This window comes from Protopterus annectens, chromosome 17.part0, assembly GCF_019279795.1.
Source record: "Protopterus annectens isolate FY-2018-M chromosome 17.part0, PAN1.0, whole genome shotgun sequence".
In the NCBI taxonomy this organism is placed as follows: domain Eukaryota; kingdom Metazoa; phylum Chordata; order Ceratodontiformes; family Protopteridae; genus Protopterus; species Protopterus annectens.
Window position 1 is genome coordinate 15,577,030 of NC_056751.1, and position 25,601 is coordinate 15,602,630.

General features: G+C 38.8%; 1 protein-coding gene across 2 annotated transcripts in view; it reads left to right on the plus strand.

Annotated features, from left to right (window-relative positions):
• INTS10 (integrator complex subunit 10) overlaps positions 1–25,601 on the plus strand; it is a 1,128,594-nt gene that overhangs the window by 575,728 nt on the left and 527,265 nt on the right. For both annotated transcript variants that reach the window (XM_044059448.1, XM_044059449.1), the window contains exon 13: positions 2,302–2,410. In XM_044059448.1, coding sequence (XP_043915383.1) covers positions 2,302–2,410 — 109 coding nt within the window. The remainder of the gene's footprint in view (positions 1–2,301; positions 2,411–25,601) is intronic.

Here is a 25,601-nt window from a genome sequence, read left to right on the forward strand (position 1 = left end):
TCTAATGCATTCCTAGTCACCCTGAGCACATAAGATGCTTGTCTACATATTCTCATTAACAAAAAAAAACATAAATTTTTAAGCTTCTTTCCCTTGGGATTATATTTGCAGTTTATTTGCCCTTCCTTCTGTCTGCCATTAGTTTCCACCAGATGCTTTGCTCCAGAGATTGCATTTTTTTTTTTTTTTTTTTTAGCAGAATGTATAGCCTACACATATATCCTTTCCTAGATGATTCCCTGATGTCAGCATGTACCAGCCAAGACACTCTGGCAGTATTGCAGTTATCTGTGAATCTTCTTAACAAAGCTAAGTTTCATTCTGAATTAAAAAAAAAAGTCATCCTTGGTCTCTCCTAGTTTTTGTGGGATACCTTCTGGACACTTCTCTGACAGCTTTTCATCAAGAAAAATGCTCTCTTACCATCATCACTGTCTCATTCTTTCTCAACAGACAATGTCCATTGCAAGAAAATTTCTGGAAATTGTGACCTTTTCTCTCCTTGTCATTCCATTTGCCAGACTTCACATAAGAAAGATGCAGTGGGTCCTGAAATCACTCTGGGCCCAACACTCATCCTCTGTCTTTTCCTGTTCCTGTCCTCAACTTTTTAAGGAGTGAACTCATTTGATGAGACATTCAAGTCCTGTTCGACCCAGGAATTATTTTCCCACATCCCATCTTTTCTCATTCGGTGAACACAGATGTGTCAGACTTTGCTTGGGAGCTGTTTCTTAGGGTGGCAAGGTGTAGGGAATTTGGGAACCATAGCACAAATATAAACAAATAAATCTAAAATAAATCATGGCCATGATAAATGCTGTTAAAGTCCTAAACCCGTCTTGTTCTCCAGGAGCTCTTTTAGTGGTTACAGACAACACAATGATATGGTACATAAACTGGGAGGAAGAAGCTCATACACCCCTTGCAGACTAGCCAAGATTTCCTGAGACATCACAGTTCAGCACAACTTTAACCCTACAGGCTACCTGTATTCCATCTGAGTACAGCACAGTAGCAGACTCTGAGCAGATTTAGAATAGACCCTCAAGTGCTACACCCAGTGATTTTCTTACAAATAGTCCAGCGGTGGGGAACCCTCAAAATACAGCTGCTTGCCTACTGTCTAAAATGACAACTCACAGTTCTGTTCCAGGCCACCTTGCAAGAAAGTCAAAAACCACCAGCCAGCAAACCAAAAAAGATTTATTTCTCTCCCTCTCACTCTGCCATCTCAGCTATTGGTATTCCCCCACAAGGAGTACAAGAAGCAGCTAATTAACATTTAGACCCATAATCCTCTGCTGTAACTACCAGACAAATATAATGCTTTATAATCAGGCTTTGTCTTAATAGCATACATGAGCTCCTTTACCCTTGCGTGCATTTTTCTTGTTGCCTTTCCATGTTAAATAGAAGACAAGATAGACAGAACACTAAACGTGCTACACTTACTGGAATTAAATCTATCCTTCCACTTCTTCAGTGTAAGTAGTCAGGACTGCTGGCAGTAAATGTACAGGCAGTACAAAACACACAGGCAGATAGATGTTCCACTGTTCTTGTTCAGTCTGACATCAGCTTAGACATGTTATTATTGCCTTTGTTTGGCATGTAATGTGAGTTGTAACCCTGCCTGTAAAAAAATAAATAAATAAAGACCACCAGCTACAGTTTGCTGCAGTGTCTTTCCTAGGTCTTGAATTTGAATGCAGTTGTGTTAGAAGTCTTCTGTCAGTAATAATTCAACTTTTCGTACATATAACTTGAGGACTCCATCTCAAGACAAACATGAGTTTCTCAGACACAGATGTGCTTCTGTTGTTGTTGTTGTTTGGCATACACATGCCATAATCTTTTATTTGAAAATTAAGCAGGGTTTTGGGTTCGGTATTTTATTATATAAATTATTTTGGAATAGTCCACCGAATCCTATTGAGTTTTGACCAGTCACATTTTTTCATTTGCCTTCCCTACATTACAGTCTCCACACTGTAGTTCAGGATGTTGATCTACTTAACTTGATTTTCCAATTTGTGTGTTACTAATAGTGTCATTTCACTAAAATCATATGGGTTACTTGCCATTTTATATAGTAAATTCTGATTAACCTTTTATTATAAGCGTTGCATAGCTACCAGATTATGCCACTGTGTAGCCAGTATATTTGTGATAATTACAAATGCAAAATAAAGGCTAAAGAGTGGTCACAGTTAAGGGATTTGCTTTAAATCTGTTATATGCCAACATTTTTTTTAAAGCCCAGATTCCATTTTTATTGCACATCTGCTCTGTTTATAGTTAGCCTGTGAGAAGGTGTTGGATGTCATATGCTACATGGTTCCTCCTGCACAAGAGAGTACTAAAACACAAGATGACATGCCAAAGATGAAGACCAAATTCCGAAAAGGTAAAGAATTATATATTTATTTAATATTCATTTATTTGTCATTTAACTGGGTAGTCCATCTGAACCTGTGGCCCGTTTTCAGTGGAGACTGGAGGAGAACAGCTCCAAACATATAGATTAAAGCATTACATATACAAGATACAAAAAACTTACAGATTAAAGCATTACATATACAAGATACACAAAAGTTAACATATGCAATAAACATGAGTTATATACAAGCCAAAAGATAAAGCACGTGTGCAAAAGCAGAGTGAAATGTGTTTCCTTAAAACAGCTGAGCAGTAACTAGTAATCATTTACAAAACAGTGAGAAGTGACACAAGGCAATGTATTGTGGGAAATATGTTAAAAGATAAGTATGGGAGTTTGCTTATTCCATTATGAAGAGACAGTGAAACAGTCCTATCCTAAAGTGTAGGAGAGAAGCTTTATCGAGTGAGAAGAGAGTAGTTAAGTAGGATCTAGGCAGGGGCAGAGTCTTGAGTCCATAGTATCTTTTGAGTTCCATTTTGAGGTAGTTGGCATCAGTAATAATGTGGATATTTGGGTGAAGTTTGTTCCAAGATTGGGGCACTGAGTTTTTGTATAGGAGTTTGCCAGTATTTTTTTAGGTTTATATATATCAAGAAGGTTCTGGTCGGAGCTATGAAGAGATCAAACCGGTAAATAGGGGGATACAAGGGATGAGAGAGAGGGACAGGCTAAGGGTTTATTTAATAGTTTGTGAGTGAGTTTCAGCTGGGAGAGAAGCAGGAGATGGGGGAGTTCAAGCCATTTAAGTTATTTTAAGGCAAGGCAATGATGTGATTTGTAATGTTAGTTACTGGCAAATCTGGCTATATCGTTGTAGGTTTGTTTGAGTTTGGTTAGTAGGGACAATTGAAGATGAGTGAAGATTGGAGAGGCATAGAGAAGGCATGGAAGGAGGAAGGCTTGAGCTAGTGTGGGTTGGGATTCAGAGGCAAGGAATTTCTTATGCCTAAAGAGAAAACCCATTTTCTGGTGTGTTTGTTTTTTTTTTAATGTACTGTTGAATATGGATGTTGAATTTTAGCTGGTCATCAGTTATAGTGCCAAGGAGCTTGGTGTGCGATTCTGGTTTAATAATGGTTATTAAGAGAAGAAATGGTAAAGGTGGATGTTCATCGTGTTTCACTGTTGCAGTCATTACACTTGGGTTATCCTGCTGGCAGGCTACCCGCAGTCGGCCAGAATTCCAAAGTCTAGGTCCGGCGTCGGTTGCTGTCGCCTCTTCCCTGACATCAGCACGCCAGGGGTATAAAATATGCAGTCGATGCCATTTTCTTCGGTCTTTCTTGCCGTGCGGTGCCCAAAGCAAAAGCAGTTTGCAAGTGACGGTTGGCCGACTTCTGAGATTTTCTAAATCAAATTTCAGAACTGAAGTCTTCAGTAAAGCTTAGTACCCTGTTGGGGAAACTTTTTTTTGCTCCAGACCAATGTCAGTAAAAGGTATCATTTGTTATTTCTTGTGGGAAGCAAATATTTCATAAGGATTTTCATTCTTACTGTATTCCTTGCCTAGGCCCTGACCACGACGTTGCTAGTTGTCGGTTTTGTGCTAGATTCAACCAACGCACTATTAAGAGTCGGTTTGATTTTGCTTTACATTACTTTGACCGAAGATTTAACTACATAATGCCATTGGAACAACCGACGACCGGAATTCATAAAAAACGCAAAGACAAAAAAAAGGACAGGCATCCAAGGTCCAAAACCGACGACGAAGCCTCTTCTAGGCCAGTCGCCAGTTCTCAGTGAGGCGCTTTCGCAGCCCCTGACACCTGCTACCTCAGAGCCACAGGCCAACCTAGGCCTCTGGAAACTCAAGGTATTGGGCCTGCGGAAACTATTCCCTCAGATGGGTCCGGAGCCGCTGAGCAGGCATCGGCTTCTGAGGGTGTTTTCAGACCTTCACAACTTACTAATAAGTCCACTACAGCAGCCAAGGCAAAGTCAAAAACACCATTAAAGACAAGGAATCAAGTACAGCATTCTCCTGGACAGTCATCCATGCCAAAGAAACAGATGCTTAAAATGGCCGAGGACCTAATTACTTTGATCAGGGGTTCCCATTCCCCTCCTGATAAAAGGCCTAGGGAAGACGCTGACTATGACTCCTCTGACCAGGTTTCTATTTCCTCTGATTCCTCTTTGGATCCAGGGATATTCTCTCCCTCCCTCCCTATGAGGACTCTGATGGAGAAGAATCTATACCTTCAGCCTCTCTGCCGGAGGATTACTCTTTTGGGGAAACCTTGCACACCATGAGGGAGCATTTCCATTGGGAGAGCCAGGATTATTCAGAATCCAAGAAAAGGCTCAGAGACTTCCTTTTATTGCTTCAGCACAGACCCCTGGCTATCCCCCTGCGCTTGATATTGTTGATGTTTTCTCTGAATCCAGTTTGTCTCCTGATTCTTTACCCCCTGCACCAGTCACGCCAGACAGGTACTACAGGGTCCCAGACTCTCATAAATTTCTTTATAAAAACCCTGCTGCTGACCCAGAAACAATTTCTCAGGTTCCCAAAGGGGTTAAGGCTTCCACTGCAAAAAATCCTGCCCCCTCTGATAGGGATTCCAGAGCTCTGGATAGATGGGGTAAAAAGTTCACACTTCTGCTACTTTAGCTGTAAGGGCTTTAAACTGCCAGTTTCACATGCTTAAATAGCAACAGTATCTAATGTCTTTGTTAAAACAGAAAATGCTTACAAACTCAGAATGTACTGACAATAAGGAAATGCAGGATTTATTGCATGCAGCTGAACAAGTGGGAAAGCATACTCTGCAATGTGGTTTTGATTCATTAGAGACTTCTTGCAGAGCCGCTGTTACAGGCTCTGTCATTCGAAGGCATGCTTGGTTAAAAGAACAAAGTTTACCTGATCATGTTAAAGTAAAATTATTGGATGCTCCACTACAGTATGATACTTTGTTTGGTGTTAAGGCAGAAGAGGTGTTAAAGAAAATGGAGGATAAAGCAAAATCAATGCAGACAGTAAAGGATTTCTTACAGGTTCAGCCACCTAGATTTAGCAGAAACTGGCCTTCTAAAAATTGGTCCTTTCCGGTGTCAGGCCACAAAGAGGCAGATACAGACGCCCAAGAGGCAGATCTCTGCCCCAAGGCTCATACAGACCTAAACAATGGGGTGCTTCCGCCCCCAAAGGAGGAGAAGACAAATCACAACCTTATAGGAAACAGTCCCAATGACTTCCCTCTACAAATGCCAAGCACTTACCTTTTGGCAGCACCCATAGGGGGAAAGCTAGCACATTTCTCACAAAATTGGTACATGATCACTCAGGACAAATGGGTACTGAATATTGTTCCTCAGGGTTACAGGTTCCACTTTCACACCCTTCCAAAATCAAAAGGTATGCCAAACCTGCCACAAAACCAATGGGCAGAGGCACAAAAACAAATTTCTGCTCTCATGGACATGAGAGCTATTCAAAGAGTACCACAGCAACAACAGGGACAAGGATTTTACTCAAGACTTTTCCTGGTACCCAGAAAGGACAAAGCCTGGAGACCAATACTGGACCTGTCATTCCTAAATACTTTCCTGGATGTTCCGAAATTCTAAATGTTAACACTGCAGCAACTTCTACACATGTTGGGCAAGAAGGCTTGGCTAGTTACTTTGGACCTCAAGGAGGCATACCTACATGTCCCAATCAGACAATCTTGCAGAAGATACCTCAGATTCATAGCTGGCACAGTGCATTACCAATTCTCTGCACTGCTCTTTGGCTTATCTACTGCACCCAGGGTCTTCACAAAATGCCTGGCACCAGTAATTGCATTTTGCGGACAAAAAGGAATTCAAATATATCCCTACTTGGACGACTACCTTATTCAAGCATAGAGCAAGGACATTCTACTAAAGCATCTGGCGTTTGTAAAAAGATTACTAATTTGCCTAGGGTACACAGTAAACGAAAATAAGTCAAAACTAGTGCCCTCTCAAGAGATAATATTCCTGGGTGCAAGCCTAAATACAACTGCCCAGATGGCTTATCTCACGCCAGATAAGCAAAGGCAACTGACTCATTACTTTCAAATGATGGCAACAAAGACCCAGCTCCCTGCAAGAAAAATTCTGCATGCTCTGGGCTTCATGGCATCCTGCATTCTACTAATTCCATATGCAAGACTGAATATGAGGAAACTACAGTGGTATCTAAAAAGTGTTTGGACTCAACATTGCCACAGCCTGGAAACAATAGTAACTCTTATTCCCTGCCTGCAACAGGAATTTCGATGGTGGGCCTTGGCCTGTCACCACAACAAGGGACAGCCGTTCACCTTACCCACAGCCAGGCAGACAATAATTGGATTATGCCTGGGGGGCACACATGGCAGGAAAATGTATTCAGGGCACGTGGCCCAAGGAACAAATGCATCTTCACATCAATCAAAAAGAGATGCTAGCTGTACAGCATGCCCTGACAGCCTTCAAGGATATACTACATCCAGGACAACTATTACTAAAGACGAACAGTATCACAGTTATGTGGTACATAAGCAAGGGGGGGGGGCACACATTCCTACCCCCTATGCAGGCAAGCCATGACTTTGTGGAACACAGCACTGACCTATCAAGTACATCTGCAGGCACAATTCCTGCTAGGAAAGAAAAATAATCTGGCAGACGAACTAAGCAGAAATCTCATGGATCCTCATGAATGGAAACTAAATCCACAGGTCTTCAGCATGATAACAAGGAAATGGGGATGCCCAGAGATAGATCTTTTTGCCTCCCCTCACAACTGCCAACTACAGAGATTCTGCACAAGAACTTATCACTCACAAGCATGGAAAGTGAATGCTCTATCATTCAGCTGGAAAACACTGACAGTTTATGCCTTTCCTCCACTGCCTCTTCTTCCCACGGTACTCCTAAAAGTCAGATGAGAGAAGCCAAAAATGATTCTGATTGCCCCAGACTGGCCACGCCAGCACGTGCACCCAATCCTAAAGAGCTTGTCTCAAGGCCCAGCCTGGCCTTTACCTCAAATTCCTCATCTTCTGACTCAACAAAACAATCAGATTCTGCACAGTCAACTCAGAATCTTAAATCTGTCTGCATGGCAGATAATATAGCCACTCAGACCACACCTTTCTCTTTAAAGCTGTTATGGATATTATTTTAGAAGCCAGGAGGCCCAACACTAGGAAGTCTTATGTAGAAAAATGGAAGAGATTCTGTGCTTGGAACCAGGCACAAGGACTCGAACCACTTGTTCCAAATATACCTCAGATTTTACAATACCTAACTGAGATGCTGGACAAAGGCCTATCCTTCTCATCAATTAAGATCAGTGCCTCTGCCATTTCAGCTCATTACAGTACGGAAACTCCAATTTTCTCTCATCCACTACTAAGACAGTACCTCAGAAGGGCAAAAAACATAAGACCCCCAAGGAGAGCACCGATACCCACATGGGACCTCAATTTTGTTTTAGAAAAGCTCACACTGCCTCCTTTTGAGCCAGCCAATACAGCTGATATAAAATTCTTATCATGGAAAACTGCTCTGCTCCTAGCAATAACTTCAGCAAGAAGAGTCTCAGAGTTACAGGCATTGATGGCAGTGGAACCTTTCATCATTTTTCATCAGGACAGGGTTTCTCTAAGAACAAACCCAACATTTATGCCAAAGGTAGTATCCAGTGTGGCTCTTAACGAAACCATTCATTTGCCAACATTTTATCCAAATCCCCAGAATAAAGGGGAGAGACTTCTGCACACTTTGGACATACACAGACAGCTACGCTTCTATTTGGACAAAACAAAAGCTTTCAGAAAAACTGAACAACTGTTTGTAGCTTATGCTGCAGGATCACAAGGAAAGCCCATCTCAAAACAGACTATTTCAAAATGGATAGGACACTGCATTTGTTTCTGCTATTCACAACATGGCAAACCAGTGCCTAAGGGCATTAGGTCACATTCAACCAGAGCAGCAGCCACTTCAGCAGCCTTCCTCAGAGGAGTACCAACCAAAGACATTTTAGAGGCTGCAACCTGGAGTTTAGTGCACACTTTCACCAAGCACTACCACTTACCTCTGTACTCTAAATCCAGAGCAGGCTTTGCCACTGCAGTTCTGCAGGGCCTTGTAGCCTCTCCTAATCCTATTTAGGCCCAGCCACCCAACCTCAGCTTTGGGACTCAACCCAAGTGTAATGACTGCAACAGTGAAACACGATGAACATAGTACAGTTGTGTACCTACCATAAATGTAGATGTTCGAGTGTATTCACTGTTGCAGTCCAGGTTACCCACCCACCATCCCCCTTTTCTTTGCTGGGACTTTTCTGTACTTCTCTATTTTATACAACCTATGTGGTGTATTTGCTTGTAGATGAAGGTAATGTTTATTTTAGTACATACATGCTTCTTGGCATAATTTTTTTTTAGCCTACCTATTTGGGGGCACCTGACATCTGGGGCAAGAAAAACTGAAGAAAATGGCGTCGGCTGCATCTTTTATACCCCTGGCGCACTGCCGTCAGGGAAGAGGTGACAGCAACCAACACCGGACATAGACTTTGGAATTCTGACCGACTGCGGGTAGCCTGCCAGCAGGATAACCCAAGTGTAATGAATGCAACAGTGAATACACTCGAACATCTACATTTATGGTAGGTACATAACTGTACTTTTTATGGTGGGAGAGCAATTTTGTAAGGAATAATAGGAGCTTGGTCTTTTTAGGGTTAAGTATTAGTTGGTGTTGTGTTTTTCTACTGACAAAAATACATTCTGAGTGATGGAATGTAAGTGAAAGATGTCAGAGACAGCAATGAGGGTAGAGTCATCTGCATATTGTATCAGAGGGGAGGTGGAGCAAGAAGAGTCTAGGTTATTGGTGAAGATACTGAAAAGAAGAGGACCTGGGATTGAGCCTTGAGGGACACCAGTGTGAATGGATAAGAAGAGGGAGCAGATGAATTGCCATTTGACTGATTGTAGCCTGTTCAATAGATAGCTAGAGAACTAGAGGATTGTAGAGGAGGAGAGGTTGAGGTTAGTTTGGAAATGAGCTTGGAGTGAAAGACTGTGTCAAAAGCTTTAGAGAGATCTAGAAACAGAGAAGATACAAGGTTATTGTCCCTGGCTTTGGCAACAGTATGTGTGAAGGATATGAGAGCTGTGGAAGTACTATGATTTGGCCTAAAACCATGTTGTGTAGGGGCTAGTTGGTTACTATCGATTAGGTATGTAAGAAGCTGGTTGTGTATACATTTTTCAAGGATTTTTGAGAGCTGGGGGGAGGATGGCAGTGGGTCTACAGTTTGAAGGGCCGGTGTTATGCCAACCTTTATGTAGATAAATGGTATAGAAGGATTTCCATATGTCTGGGACTGTGGATTCCTGAACAGATCTGTTTATTAGAATTGAGACCACATAGGCTATAGAGTGAGCTGCTAGTTTAAGAAAGAAGGGAGGAAGGTTATTGGAAGAAGGGAGCAGGTTTTAATTTAAGTAGAAGGGATTTAATGTATGCAGTGGAGACAGGGTTAAGAGAGAAAGGGTTGGTTTTGGTTTTGTGTTGTGAGATGCGAGGGAGATTGTGTGTTTGAGTTAGTTTTTGAATTGATTCAGTGAAGTGAGTATTTAGTAGGGTAGCAGTTTCTTGGGAGGTGTTATTAGGAAAGGGATTGGGGGTGGTAGGTAATCCTGGGTGCAGAATTTTATTTATGGTGTGCGAGAATTTTTTAGCATTGGAATCATGGGTAAGTTGTGCTTTATAATAGAGTTTTCTCTTGTCATTGTTGATGTGTTTTTTGATTGATTTCTAAGTTCTTTATATTTTTGGTGTAGTGTGGCAGATTTAGTATGTGACCATTGTTTCTAAATGTTGTCCCTATTTTTCATAAGAGCAAGAGTGTCTTTGGAGAGCCAGGGGGGAGAAGTTGTTTTGATTCTGATTTTTTTAAGAGGGGCTAGTGAGTCTATGATGTTGAGGAAAGTATGACTGGAATGTAGAACTGCATAACTGAGGGGAAGGTCCTTCAGATAGAGCCAGTTGATAGAGGAAAGCATATTATTGAAAGTTTCACTGTTGAAGGAGGAAAGGTTGTGACAGTCTTTATAGAGATGGGACTTAGGGTTATGAAGAGAGTATCTATATACTCGAGTGGGGAGGTGGTCACTCGGGGAGTCTGGCAGGGTACTGGGGTTATGGTATAGAGTGGGATTGGAAGTAAGAATCCAGTCTAAGGTGGAGCTGTTTGTATTGTTTTTGTTAAAGTGAGTTGGGGTAGTAATGAGTTGGTGGAAACCATGAGCATTAATGTTGAGAGTGGGAAAGACAGATGATAGTTTTTGTCAGTCTATATTGACGTCACCTAGAAGTATGGTCTCATAAGAAACATGCAGTGAGAGACAGGGCAGGATAGCTTCTAGGATAGGGATGTTATTTCCTGGTGGAATATATATAGCAGCAATGGCAACTTTTGTGGGGGACTGAGATGACAGTTAAGCAGACGTTGTTTGGCTGGATGAAAGTTTGGGTGTTCTGTACTGGGGGGATAAGTTAAGGTGCTTAGAGTACATGATAGCAGCTCATCCACCTTTTGTGGTAATTCTTTTCTTGACAGTCGATGTAGTGAGGGAGGCAATATTTCATAGAGATGTGAGGTTTTAACCATGTTTCAGATTGGGCTAGGTTATGAGGGGAGTAGAGTGAAGCTCTGTGGTTTTAGAATGTTAAGTGAGTAAATAGACATATATGATTAGTGGAGGTGGTAATGGAGTGATGCTTTTTGCGAGAGGGAGGTTGGATTGTGGTAGGAGAGGTTGGGTTGGGGGAAACAGGATTGGGGTGGATGTCTCCATCCAGAAGTAAGTTATGTGGGAATGGGGAAGGTTTAATGGGATAAAAAGAGATAATAAAGAGTATGTATTTCGATTTTGGGGATGTTGTTGAGAGAGTGAGTAATTTGAGTTTGTGGAATTGATTGTAGGAGGTATTGAAAAGAGAGGGAGAGATTAGATAGTGTAGGGAGGTTTCTTTGTGGTAAGATGAGTATGTGCATGTAGGAGAAGTTACACAGTGGAAAAGTATGTGATAGGAGGTTAGGAATGTTAAGTACAGCAGTAGGCTAGCTGTGAGATATAAGTGGGACAATGTGTTTGTGTCAGTGGAAGTGGGAGGTAAGAAATATGTACTGCTGAGTGTAGAAATATAGGGAGTTGAGATTAACTTTGATGGAGATGGGGTATCCAGGGGCTTTCAGGCAACTGTATGTGGGCCATAGGTATTAACAGTTGTGTAGATTGGATGCTGATGGGTGGGAGTGTAAATGTGGATTGTGGAAGTGAAAAGGGTGAGGAGATGTAGAAGAGTGGTATGGGATTGATAGAGGTGTGAGATTGGTTAGGTTGTAGAACTGGGAGGGGCTGAGACAAAGAGCTAGCTGTGTATCTGTAAAGAAAGTGGGGGTGGGTGGCAATGGAGGTAGGGTAGGAGAGCGCAGTGAACCTGAGTGGTGCAGGCTGAGACAGACACCAGAAATGCTAGAAGAGAAAAGAAAAACTATTAGTGAGTCACTCTCAGCTCAGGTCAGTGCTGCAAATGACTGGGTGTCACTTCTCTTACTTGTCTTAATTGACTGTATGCAATTGTAATGTTAACTGGTAGCCAGGACACCTAAAGGGTGGAGATCATTAAATGTACATATTTCTTAATTTTATTTGTTTCTTCTCCAATTTAACTTTTCTGTCATTTAATTTATGTACGTGCCAGAACTTGGGAGAAAAAGACAACAGGGCAGAATGTTAGCTGTTAGTGTCGAATAAGGATGGGGGGGGGGTCCTTGAGCTAGTGTGCACACCACCTGTAAGTTGCCTTACTAAATACAAGTGGTTGGTATTATAGCAGAAATAATTACAGGATATTGACATACATTGTAAAACCTCAGTTCCTTTTCCTTGAGGTAGGGACGTGCTCCAGTTTGTCTGTAATCTGAGCTGCAGGGCACAGTAAGTGGGACCATGGCAAAGTTGTGGTCAGCATGACTGAAATGCAAAGAGGAGAGTTGGAGATTACAGGTAGGTGTGAAAAAGTACAGAGACAGAGAAGACGAAAAGAGAGAGATAAATATACAATAGCAAATACAGTTCCAATTTTGCAATCCTAATTCTGTTTTACTAAACTAAAAACACAGAGTAGAACAGAAGCTAAAAAGCAACTGAAAATGGCAGTTTGCCATAGTTCCAGCAATAAAAAGCATCAAATTAGTTATAGTAAAGTATTATATATGTATAATATATATATATATATATAATGCTTTATATATATTCCTGGATGTTTCCTACTCAAATTGGGTGTATTATTCATTTTTTTCTGTTTTGAGTAGAAGTGTACACCCCAACTGTGCCTGAAAATGATCCATTGAGATAAGTGCTGCACTCTAGTTAACAGATTCATAAATAAATATATAATATGTACTAAATGATGCCATTTTATGCATGTGCAATAAGGTCAGCATTTTCAAATAGCTGATGTTTCTAAAAACAGTGATGTTTGTTTTTCTGATTACTTACCATTGTGAGGTAATAATTGACCATACATATAAGAAACGGCCAGCTTTAAGTTCCATAGTGAAGGTAGTGATGGGTCATAGTATTAAGTACTTGAAGGTACCGTAGGTAAGAAACTTGGTACTGTAGCTGTGCTTTTACAGTAATTAAGCTTTCAGCATCTTCATTTCAAAAACTATTGAAGTATAAAATGTTTGGAAAACGTTTTCACTTCTGGGAAGGGAATACCGATGAGAAAAGAACAGACAGCAATACAAAATGTTTGGAAAGCTTTTCACTTCTGGGAAGGGAATACAGATGAGAAAAGAACAGACAGCAATCCGTAGAAGTGGGAACACATGCTGTAACATCCACATTATCATTAGTAACCTTCATTTTAAGTTTTGTAATGCCCATCTATCACTTTGGGACACTTGGTCTGTATCTGGATGGTTAAACTTCATTTTTTGAAGATGTACACAGTTTTGTGTGTTTATCCTAAGTTAATAGGGGATGGGAATGTTCTAAAAATGCATTTTTTTGTTCAAGGGTTTTCATTAAAATGAAAAGTCTTGAAAAATGCAACATAGGTTCAAATGGAGAGGAGGACAAATAACAGTATAAAAGATCAGCCTTCCAAACATTAGTGTCTGATTGTAAGATGAAAGTTCTAAATACACATTCAGAAAACTAATGTGTAATAGGTGGCAACAATAGCTTTTTATCATAATGGCTACGCTATCCATATTATCTGGGAATGTAAATGGTCTTGCAGATGTAGACAAAAGGAAAGAGTTTTGAATTGTGTTAAGAAATGCAGAGTGCAAGTTACAATGCTGCAGGGGACACGTGGAAAGAAATGAGCATATGAATTTGACAAATAAATGATTTTAGGGTGGATATTCAGCAGAGTATCAGGGACAAATGAAAAATAAAGTAATACTGATTGCTAGTTGGTCTCCTTTAGTGATAGAAGAAGAAAAAAATACAATAATCATAGATATGTGGTAGTATGGGGCTACACTGGAAAGAAGGAGGGTTACTGTGGCATGTATTTATATTCCACTTAAAACTGGTATTATGGAGCTTGAGAAAATTTAGGGAAAATAACCATCTTCTAGCAGGGAATATTACATATAGGTGGGGACTGGAACTTCATTTGCAATAGTGAGGCTGTATCAGAGGGACCTAGATGGGAAAAATAACAAAAAACAGTAGATTTCTGAAGAAATTTGATCAAAATATTTGGTATGGAAGACATGAGTTCAGTAATAAGAACTCTGACAGAATTTATATATTATACCCTAAGGTAGAATTACTTGACTAGACTGGATAGAAATTATATTTCACAGGAACTTGTGCATTTAATTGAAAGCTTTGATACACATCCAATAACTTTTTTTCAGATCATACACTGATAAACTAGGAAAATTGCATGGTAATGAATTAAAATGAGACACTGGCACTTTCCCACCTCCCTGTTAAAAAAGAGGAATTTAAGGAAAGAGTAGTGGAAATTATTCAAGAGTTATTATGGAAGATAGAAATCTCTTCTCAAGTAATAGCTGGTGAGTGGGATAAAATGGAGTATAAAAATAGAGTAGAAGTAAAAGATATCTGATTGAGAAGTACAGGAATTATTTAGAGGGGCTGTATCACAGAACAAGAAGAGTCATAAGAGCAGGGTGCTAAAGAGAAAAGAAGGGAGTGTTTGGATAATATGCATGAGTTTAGAAAAATTGATGTTAAGCAACTGCTTTTAAATAACTTTAGACCAAAGACTTTTAGCACAATGACTTGGGCAATGGAAAGTGTTGTCACCTAACTTAACCTATAACAACATATATAACCAGATATCCTGTAGAGGTGTAGGAGATATTTTAGCAATTTTATGAAAATTTGTATAAACCAGATAAATACTGGAAATCAAGATAGAGCACAAATGGAAATATTTATGGAAGAATTAGTTATGCTATTGTAAGAGGTAGATGAGGCTTAACAACTAGCAATTAAGGTAGGAGAAGGTATGAACTGTAATGTATTTAAGATAAGAGTAGATGAGGTGAGAACTGTGATGTATAATCAATTTGCAGGAAAGTCTCCAGGAACAGATAGTATTCCTGTGGAAGTTAGGAGGAAAAAAAGTGATAAAGATCTGGAAAATTTTGTTTTGCAATATTTTAAGAGGAGGAGAATCATCAATATATTGGAAGAAGACTGTGGTGGCTGTATTACCTAAAGACAGTGAAGGCGCCCCTCCGACCTAGCTTCATATAGCTCCATTTCAATTTTAAGCCATTATTGTAAAGTATGTCTGTCTATTCCAGCTGCAAGAATGACAGAGGTGTTGCCAAAATTCATAGCTGTAGATTGGCGTGGTTTTGTGAAGATGAGGTAAACATTGGATAGCATTAATAAAACAATAATGATCCAGGGGGAAGCAGAATATAAGAAAATACAAGTGTTGTTTGTGAGTCTTGATGCAGAGAAAGCATTTGACAGAGTAAGCGTGGATGTTACGATTAAGGCAGTGGAAGCATTTGCATACCCTGATACAATAATAAAGTTAATTTGAAGGTATTTGAAGTATTGGCGGCAAGAATTAAAGTGGGAAGGTTTCTCTCTGATAAGTCATGTTGGAGCAGAGGAACCAGGCAGGGGTGTATTTTTCCCATGTGTTACTTGTTATACCTTTAGAGCCATTAGCAAAGAAAATAAGGGACTCAGAAATTCAAGGATACAATTGATATGGTAATCAAGAAAAGCTGGTGTTATTTGCAGATATATTGTGTCTGATAAATCCAGCAAAGCACATCTTGGTGTTCTGTAACATTCTGTAACAGTTCCAAGTCCTTTTGGAATATAAAACTAAAGAAGATAAAACAAAGGCTATAGCTGTAAATTATGCATCCACTTACAAATTGAATTAACAGTACCCATATTTATGGGGATCTGATAAGATGAAATATTTAGGAGTATGGAATAAAATGGCTTCTGTTGTGGCAGCTAAGGATATGTTGGAATAGACTAAAAAGATAATAAAAAAACTGAGATATAGGAAGCTCTTATTTATTGATATTTATAGAAATATGCAGAAATGAAAATGCTTTTGGTAACTTTATTTTTATATGCAGGTCAGGCGTACTTTTATCGACCAGAGGAGAAGTTGTGGGCAATAGATAACAAAGAGTTAAATGAATTAATCTGGGAGGGGAAGAGGATGAGATTTAAGTAGTATAGGTTGATCCTTCCAATAGGACAAGGTTATTTAGGATTACCTGATTTAAAGGGATGTTTTAGAGCTACACAGTTATGGTTCATATACATAACACAAACAGAAAGTTATAATTCAAAGTGGAAAGAGATGATGATAAAGTGTTGGGGGCATGAGAGAGTTCAGGAAATAAGGAGAAAGTAGGATTTTGGATGCAGATCCTTAAGGAGAATAATAACTACCATACTGAATGTAATTCTCATAAAGCTGCAGAAAGTATTTTAAGAAGTAGGTCAACATACAAATGATGAAAGGAGTCTTTGCCAGTAGGAATGACTTTAAGCAGGAGTACAGAAAATAGGCAAGAGGAGGCTGGAATTTACTAGAGAAAACTGACAAAAGGACCAAGATATTGGAATAACTAGAGAGGGGAAGATAGTAGAGTGGGATAAGACCAAGAAGAAGTTTGGACTGCAGGTTAGAGACTGCCTTTCCTACCAGCGATTGCTATATGAGTATAGGCAAAAAGAACAGAAAAGGGGAGCCTTAAGTGAATGACCTGCTCTGGTAGAGTTTTAGTCAAATCTAGAACAGAAGCTGCTGTTAAAAAAATGGATAATTAGTAGGGAATATAAAATATTGCCAGATAACTATAAGAACCAAATGGGGGCATCACAGTGGTGCAGCAGATAATGTTGTTTCCTCAAAGCAAAAGGTTCCTCAGTTTGGTTCTCGGCTTAGGTGCCTTGCGGAGTCTGCATGTACTCCCTGTGTTTGCATGAGTTTTCTCCAGGTGCTTCCGTTTCCTCCCACATTTCCAAAGACATGCAGTAGGTGGATTGGACACTGTAAATTGGCCATAAGAGTGTGTGTGTGTGTGTGTGTGTGTGTGTGTGTGTGTGTGTGTGTGTGTGTGTGTATATGTGTGTGTGTACTACAGAGGCAGGGCTAGCCACCCTGCAGTGTAAGCCTTAGCTCTAGATGATTGTTACTGTTGAAGTGAAGAGTCAATCAGAAGAGGTTAGAAAAAGATTGGGGAAGAGAGACTAGAATGTAATTTACAAAGGAACAGTGGGAAGACATATATGTATGGCTTCCAAGTATCCAACAAAGTCCAGAATGTTTAAGATTTTTGCTTAGAAATACCAGCATAGAAAACTGTATTCCCCAAACATATTTCAAGATTAAAGACCTGCAAGTTGACTGGAGGGAAAGTACAACAGTTCAAACAATTAGTCAGGGCTCTAGCACCTCAGGAAGAAGAGCAACTGGATGGAGTTGAAGAATGGCAGCATCTCAAAACAGCATGTGTATGGAGTATAGAACAGATAAGCAAATGAGCCAGGTGTGAAGGCAAAGTGCATAAGGAAAGCTGGTGGTAGAATGTAGATGTCAAGGAAGTCATCAAAATGAAGGAATATTGCAGGACAAAGGGAGAGCTAGAAAAGATGGAGCAGGCTAAGAAGGATTAATGGTCGGCAAACAAAGGCTAAGAGAAGATTTGAAGTAGCAAAGAAGGCATCAGATGCACTCTGCTAGCTTCTGAAACGTGACTCAATGAATGCCTCAAGGAGACTCTTACCAGGTTGCAAGGGAAAGGCAGAAATATAAAGATAGTCTGACACCCTTTATAAGGGATGCCAACTGTAACCTGCTTATCAGTCCACAGGAAGTAATAGGTAGATGGAAAGAGTACTTCCATCAGCTTCTGAACAAGAAAACTCCACAGAAGCTGTACTTCCCCAGACAGAGCATACAGTGAAAGGAGAAAAAGATCCCACCCTAGAAGTACGAACATAACTTGGGAAGATGAAATCAAGGAAAGCAGCAGGCTCCGATGAGACCAAAATAGATATGATCAAGACTTCCAAGATGGCTGCACATTGAGTGACAGCTTAGTTTTAGTTCTGCCAGTGTGAAAACAGAAACTCAGGAAAGAGAACCAATGAATTTCTGTTGTGGGATAAATGTCAGTTACTGGGTAGTAGGCGCCCTGCCTGAATGCCAGCAAAGAATAAAGTTAGAAAACCTGAAAGAAAATAAACTACAAGGGGTGGGGAGAAAACATTGGCTGGGAAGAATCCTATAGCTGTTTAGCAAAAATAAGTTCAAGCTCCAGCTTTGGTGCAAGACATAACATTCAGTAATGTTTTTAGAGCTGATTAAAACAAATTAAACAGTGAGAGTATATCAACTCAAATAACAAAAGACTGGAAAATGAAAGAAGCTTTAAACACGTGTTTGGATGAGCTGATAAAACTGCAAATACCAGAGGGCAAAATGAAGAATAGCCTGGCTAAGTATGAGACTACTGAAGAAGAAATGTTTCAAAAAATTATAAGAGTTTGAGGATGGAGTATATAGAGATGATCTGATATTTTCTGCTGTACCAGATAATGCAGTCTGTTCCTTCAAGTTTAATTTTATGAAAGCACAAATAAGCAACTGGACTGGTGTTCCACAGCAGGAGTTGTTAATTGAAAAGGGCACATCAAGTGTATGCTCCAAACCTGGCCATGAGAAAGCAGCCAAGACCTCTAATAGTAAAGATGCAATCCTACCAGCAGAAGTTGATTCTCACAAAACTGTAGCAGAAAAACAAAGTATTAAAAGCTGGAGACAGTAAAATGTTTGTGGAAAATGATTACTCATTGTACACTAGGCAGAAGAGGAGTACATTTATTCCGGCAGTCATGGAGTGTTGAGAGAAGAGGTTGTGAGATTCATGCTGCTGTATCTAGCTATCTTCAGAATATTTTTCCTGGGGGATCAAAGTAATCTTTTGCTGCAGAACAGACTATGGGGGAAATAACAGAAGTTTGTCCAACAAAAAGTTAGCTATCAAACAGAAGTGCTCGCTGCTTCTAATTCTTCTGATAATAAAGGTCATAGAGAGGCTATGTCACTGAAACCTTTTCCAGTGTTCCAAAGGAAAATGCTTAAGAGACAGAGAAAAGCGCAGCAGTTGACTAGAATAACCAGGAGTACATTGGAAATGAACCAGAGACTGGAGTTTGTAGAAGGAGCTCAACAGGAAGAAAACCAGCAATTCGGAAATTGATGAATAAATGTGGGATTACAAAGCATCAGTCACATTTGTGAAATAGGGCAGAAGAAGAAAACCTGGAAATATTGGATGTTTTTGACTTTGTCGGGGACTTCAAACCATATGCCCTACTTCATGTCAGCAGTATTTGGTAGAATATTAAGGAAAGGCGAAGAAGAAGAAAAGAAGTCACTGTAAGTAAAACAATTTTCAACCTTATTTTTATAAAACATTGTATATACTGCACGTTATTATATAACATGGATTACATATACTGCATGTTATATAGTAAAGTATTTTCAGTTTTTGTTTGTAATAGGAATACTAAAGTAAACAGGTGCCCCTTTTTCCTTCTTTTTATAAAATATTGTATATACTGCACGGTACTATATAACATGGATTACATATACTGCATGTTATATAGTAAAGCATTTTCAGTTGTTTTTGTTTGTAATAGGAATACTAAAGTAAACAGGTGCCCCTTTTCCTTCTTTCTTTATTCTTGTTAAGTTTTAAGAAATGTAGGTACTACAGTGTAAAAAGAGAAGAATGCCTGGACAAAAGCAAGTTTAAGATAGTAGACTGTAATGTTAGGTAGTTGAGGTGAGAGATGGGTTGTAAAAGTATACAGAGCATGATACAAGTAAATTGGACTTGCATAGGGGAATGACTGGATTAAGGCCCTTGGCTTGATCTAACAACAAGTTTTAAGTGGATGCAGGTAAGTAAAAGAGCATTGAATGTAATGAAAAGTTTTCCTTTAGCAAGTAAATGTTAACAGTGCAATATGAAAAGCTTGAAGTTGAAGGCAACTGTTTTTCTGATTCTCATGTTTCTGTGGAGACAAGCTGATAAGATGGCAATGAAGCAGAATACTTTTCTTTCAGTGGCTAAAATGTAGTGCTTTCTGAAAGCATTCAAGTTGTTTTCTACAACTGGGAGAGGAATAAAGATGACAGAAACAGATTGCGCTTAATGCAAGTAGATGCACAGGCTGTACCATGTGTCTTCACATGGATAACATTTGTTATAAGTCAGTTAAAGCCTGTAAGTTTAGCTGTCAATCTGGGACAATTGTTCCTGTTCTGATGGTTAGACTTTATTTGAAGAGGTACATGGTTTTGTGTGTTTGTATTAATTTCATAGGTTATGGGGGGTGTTCTGTTTTTTTTTTGTTTTGTTTTTTTGGATTAAGGTTTTTTTATTAAAACTAATAGCCTTGTAAGATGTGACATAGGTCAAAATGCATATGACAAGAAACAAATATGTAAAAGATAAACCTGCCAAACATTAGTGTTTGCACATCACACAAAAGCCAAAGCTAGACATTTAAAAATGCTGCTCAACAGAATAAGTGGGAGTAATAACTAATTATCATAATGGTGACACATTCCACATTATCTTTGAATGTGAATGGCCTTGCAGTATAGATAAAGAAAAGAATACTGAATTATATTAAGAAATGCAAATAGCAATGCTGCAGGAGACACATTTGGAAAGAAATGAGCATGTGAATTTGATCGAGAGAAAGAGAGTATTGAGAGTATTTCAGAATGGATATTCAGTAGAATATCAGGGACAGAGGAAAAGGGGATTCCTAAAACTAATTACTAGAGGGTCTCCATTAGTGATAAATGAGGAAAAAATGTAAAATTTTGTGGTAGTAAGAGGCTGTTGGCAAGGTTGGAGGATTACAATGGCATGTATTTATATTCCACTGACAACTCTATTATGAAGCATAAGAAAATTTGGGGAGAAATAATTAGCTTTCAGCAGGGAATGGTATTTAAAGGTGGGGCCTGGAATGTGGTTTGCAATAGTGAGGCTGTATTGGAGGACCTAGAAGGGACAATATAACAAAACAGGGTAGATTTCTGAAGAAATTTATGAAACTATTTGGTATGGAAGATGTGAATTCAGTATTAGGAACTTGATCAGAATTTGCATATTATTCCCCATGATACAATAACTGGGCTAGACTGGATAGAAATTATATTTTACAGGAACATATGCAATTAATTGAAAGCCTCAGCAGACATCCAATAACAATGCCTGATCATTCGAAATAAATGCTAAGATAAAAATGCAGGATAATGAAGTAAGACACTGGTGCATTCCCACCTAGCTGTTAAAAAGAGAAGAATTTAAGGAATGGGTAGTGGAAATTATTCAAGAGTTATTAGGGAAGATAGAAATATCTTCAGAAGTCATAGGAAGTGACTAGAATAAAATGAAAATGGAGTTTAAAATAGAGTCAAAATAAAAAAGAAAGAGATATAGTTAGAAGTAATAGAAATTACCTACAGGGGCTTACAAAGGTTAAAGCTTTGTAGAATAAGGGGAATCTCACAAAAGAAGAGGAGGAGCAAATGCAGAGTGCTAAAGAGAAAAAATGGAGTTTCTGGATAGTTTGCACAAGTTTAGAAAGATTGCAGTTAAGCAGCTATTTTTGGTAACTTCTGAGCACAAAAGCTTTTAGCATAGTAACTTAGACAACAGAACATTGAAAGGGTTTTTGCAAAACTTAGGGAACCTATATCAAGAAAAATAACCAATGATCTTGTAGAGGTTTTAGAGATATTCTGGAAATTTTATGAAAATTTGTATAAAGCAGAGAAGTGTGGAAATCAAGAAAGAGTGCAAATGAGGAGGAGCAAATGCAGAGTGCTAAAGAGAAAAAAGGGAGTATCTGGATAGTTTGCACAGGTTTAGAAAGATTGCAGTTAAGCAGCTATTTTTGGTAACATCTGAGCACAAAAGCTATTAGCATAGTAACTTAGACAACAGAACATTGAAAGGGTTTTTGACAAACTTAGGGAATCTATATCAAGAAAAATAATCAATGATCTTGTAGGGGTTTTAGAGATATTCTAGAAATTTTATGAAAATTTGTATAAAGCAGAGAAGTGTGGAAATCAAGAAAGAGTGCAAATGAAAATATGTATCTAAGACCTAATTATGCCACGGTCAAAGGTAAATGAGGCTCAACAACTGACAGTTAAGATAGGATGTGATGGGATAAAAACTGTGAGGTATAGTCAGTCTTCAGGAAAGTCTTCAGGAACAGATGGTATTCCTGTAGAAGTCTGGAAACTAGGAAGGAAAAAAGTGGATCTGGAAGATTTTGTTTCACAGTATTTTAGAAGGAGGAGAAGTAGCAACATCTTCGAAGAAAGCTGTGGTGGCTATGTTATCTAAAAATGGCCAAGACCCTTCAGACCTAGCTTCATATCGACCCATTCAATTTTAGACCACAATTAAAAAGTGTTAAATTCTTTACTAACTAAAAGAATGGCAGTGATGTTACCAAAATTGATGGATATGGATCAGTGTGGTTTTGTGGAGGGAAGGCAAACATTTGACAACATTAATAAAACAATGGTGATCCAGAGGAAAGCAGAATGTAAGAAAATACTTCTGTTTTGGTGGGGCTTGATGCAGAGGAAGCATTTGACAGAGTAAGCTAGGATTTTGAGTAGGGCATTACAAGCATTTGCATTCATTGATACAATAATAAGGTTAATTAAAAGGATGTATGAAGGAGTGGAGGCAAGAATTAAAGTGGGAGGGTTTCTCTCAGATAAGCATGTTTGACCATAAGAACTGGGCAGCAGTATCCTTATTTGCTTTATTTTTTGAACCCTTAACAAAGAAAATAATAGACTTGGAAGTACAAGGATATAATTGGTATGGTAATAAAGGAAAACTGGCTTTATTTGTAGATGATATTTTGCACCAGATAAATTCAAAAAAGGATATCTTGATTTTGTGGAGCATTTTGAGACAGATAAGTCTTTTCAGGATATAAATTTAATAAAGACAAACAAAAGCAATAGCTGTAAATTATGTACCCACACAAATTAGTTCAGCAGTGGCCATATTTATGGGGACATGGTAAGATGAAGTATTAGGAGTATGGATTAAAAAGACTTCTATTATGTTAGCTATGGATATGTGAGAAGAGACTAAACAAAAGATAATACAGAAATTGAGCAATTGAAAACTTATTTATTGATGTGGATAGTAAGATACAAGCAGTGAAAATGTGTTTTTTTTAGTCACATTGGTCTTGTATACAGGTCAGGTATACTTTATCAACTCATGGAAAAGTTGTTGACAATAATTAATAAAGAATTAAAGTATTTTATATGGGAGTGGAAAGAGGGAAAAAGTTAAGTGGAATGAGCTGATCCTTCTAATAGAAAACCATGATTTAGGTTTACCTGATTTGAGGAGATATTTTAAAGCTACGCAGTTGAGGCTCATATACATAACATGAGCAAAAGGTTATAATTCAGAGTGGAAAGGGATGATGATGAACAAGGAGGAAGTTGAAGAAATGGAGAGAGTGAGATTTTGGATGCAGATCCATAAGGAGAATCGTAGCAACTATACAGAATATTATGTTCATAAAGTAGCAGAAGTTACGCCAATATGAGAATGGAAAAAGGAGAATTTGCTGATAGAGATGACTGCAAGTAGGGGTAGAGATAATATGCAAGAAGGAGCTGGAATTTACTGGAGAAACTTGGCAAAGGAACCAAGATATTGGGAGCAAATAAGCTGGAAACGTAATAGAATGGGGCCAAGAAGGCATTTGAATTGCAGGCTAGAGACTGCCTTCCCTACCAGGGCTTGATCTCATAGTTACAGGCCAATAGAAAAGGATATGTGGATTTTAATTGAAAGACCTGCTCAGGTAGAGTTTTTATTTGACTGTAGAACAATAGCAGCTGTTAAAAATGGATAATTAGTATAGACTGTAAAATATTGCATGATAACTATAAGAATCAATCAGAGGATGTGAGAAAAGATTGGGAAGAGAGACTGGAAAAGCAATTTACAAGAAAACAATGGGAAGACATATGTATGTCCTCCAAGTATGCAACCAAGTCTAGAAGGTTTAGGATTTTGCTTGCATAGGTATTTTTATACCCCAAGCTGATTTCCAAGAATTTTTCCTCAGGTAGATAGCAAATGTTGGAGATGTGATGGAAAAGAAATCGGTAAGTGGAAACATGTTTTGGCAGTTTAGTGAGTTGGCAGATTTTGAAAATTCCCCACAGAATACTGTATCAGAAAATATTGGGTGAGCAAATGTCTGTTAAGTAAGGAAATCATTATTTTGAGCTGGGTTACATAACCTGAATTGCCTCAGCATAACATAGTAAGGCCTTATTAAGTTTAATTCTGTTGGCTGCCAAAAAAGCAATTACTAGAAAATGGAAATCAGCGTCTGAGTGGTGTTAAAAATGGGTAATTAGTAAGGATATAAAATATTCCAGATAAGAATCAATTAGCATAGGTTAGAAAACATGGGGAAGAGACACTGGATAGGCAGATTACAAAGAAACATCTGTATGGCTCCCAGGTATGAGTTACGAGTCCAAAACATTTAGGATTTTTGCATGAAAGTGTTTGCATAGATAATGTTATGCCCCAAGTAGAGTTCAGAGAATGTTTTCCCCTAAGTAGTCATTGAAAATCAAGAAATGGTAATTAAACCTGACTAACTAACTAAAAGAAAGCAGGGTATATGTGAAAACATATGTAAAGTCAATGCACTGACAGGAACTCGGGGACTGTGGCATAATATTTTAAAGCCAAGCAGTGCACTGTGGGATACCTGGAGATAGACTAAAAAAAATCAAGATGCCGGACCCCATGTGTGCAGCCTCTAGAATTATGTTTAAGAATATAAAAAAGTATACAGAGTCCAAAAGTAGTGTTAAAACGTAGGAAACATCAACTTGCTACAATAAACATTTTTTTTCTGTCTGTGGGCATTGCTGTCCTTTAAACTGTATCAGCCATGCAGGGATTCATAGTCCTATATCATGCAGTGAAGCTCTAATTAGGAGCTATCTGAAGGGTGCAGAAATTCAAAAGACAAAGGCGTGATGAATTTGCTAACAGCCTAGGACAATCTACTGGACACAAGTGTCTCTTTTCAGGGGCAGCCCAGGTGTACTGTCTGGTGAGATGACTTGGTCAATCTCACATTAGACGTTAAGTAGTGACTTGGTCCTCCACATACTTTGATCAAGCTTTACTTTGACAGCATTTCTGGGGGAAGAGCAAATCCTGATACAGCTGCTGTCTCGGAGATGTTGGTTAGAGCCTCCACTCATCCTTTGGATGTATAGTTTGATGTATTAGATAATGATAATGAATTATCAGGTGTACATACATGAAAGGTATATGTAGTACACATACATGACATACCCAACATATGTAACGGTAAATAAATTCATTTGTGTTCCAAATATTAGACCAATACTGAAAAATAAAGCCAGCACCTCGAGTGGTTCCAATTCATAGATTTAATTGCACAGAAACTAGACCGGTTTCAGCTGTTTAAGCTTTCAT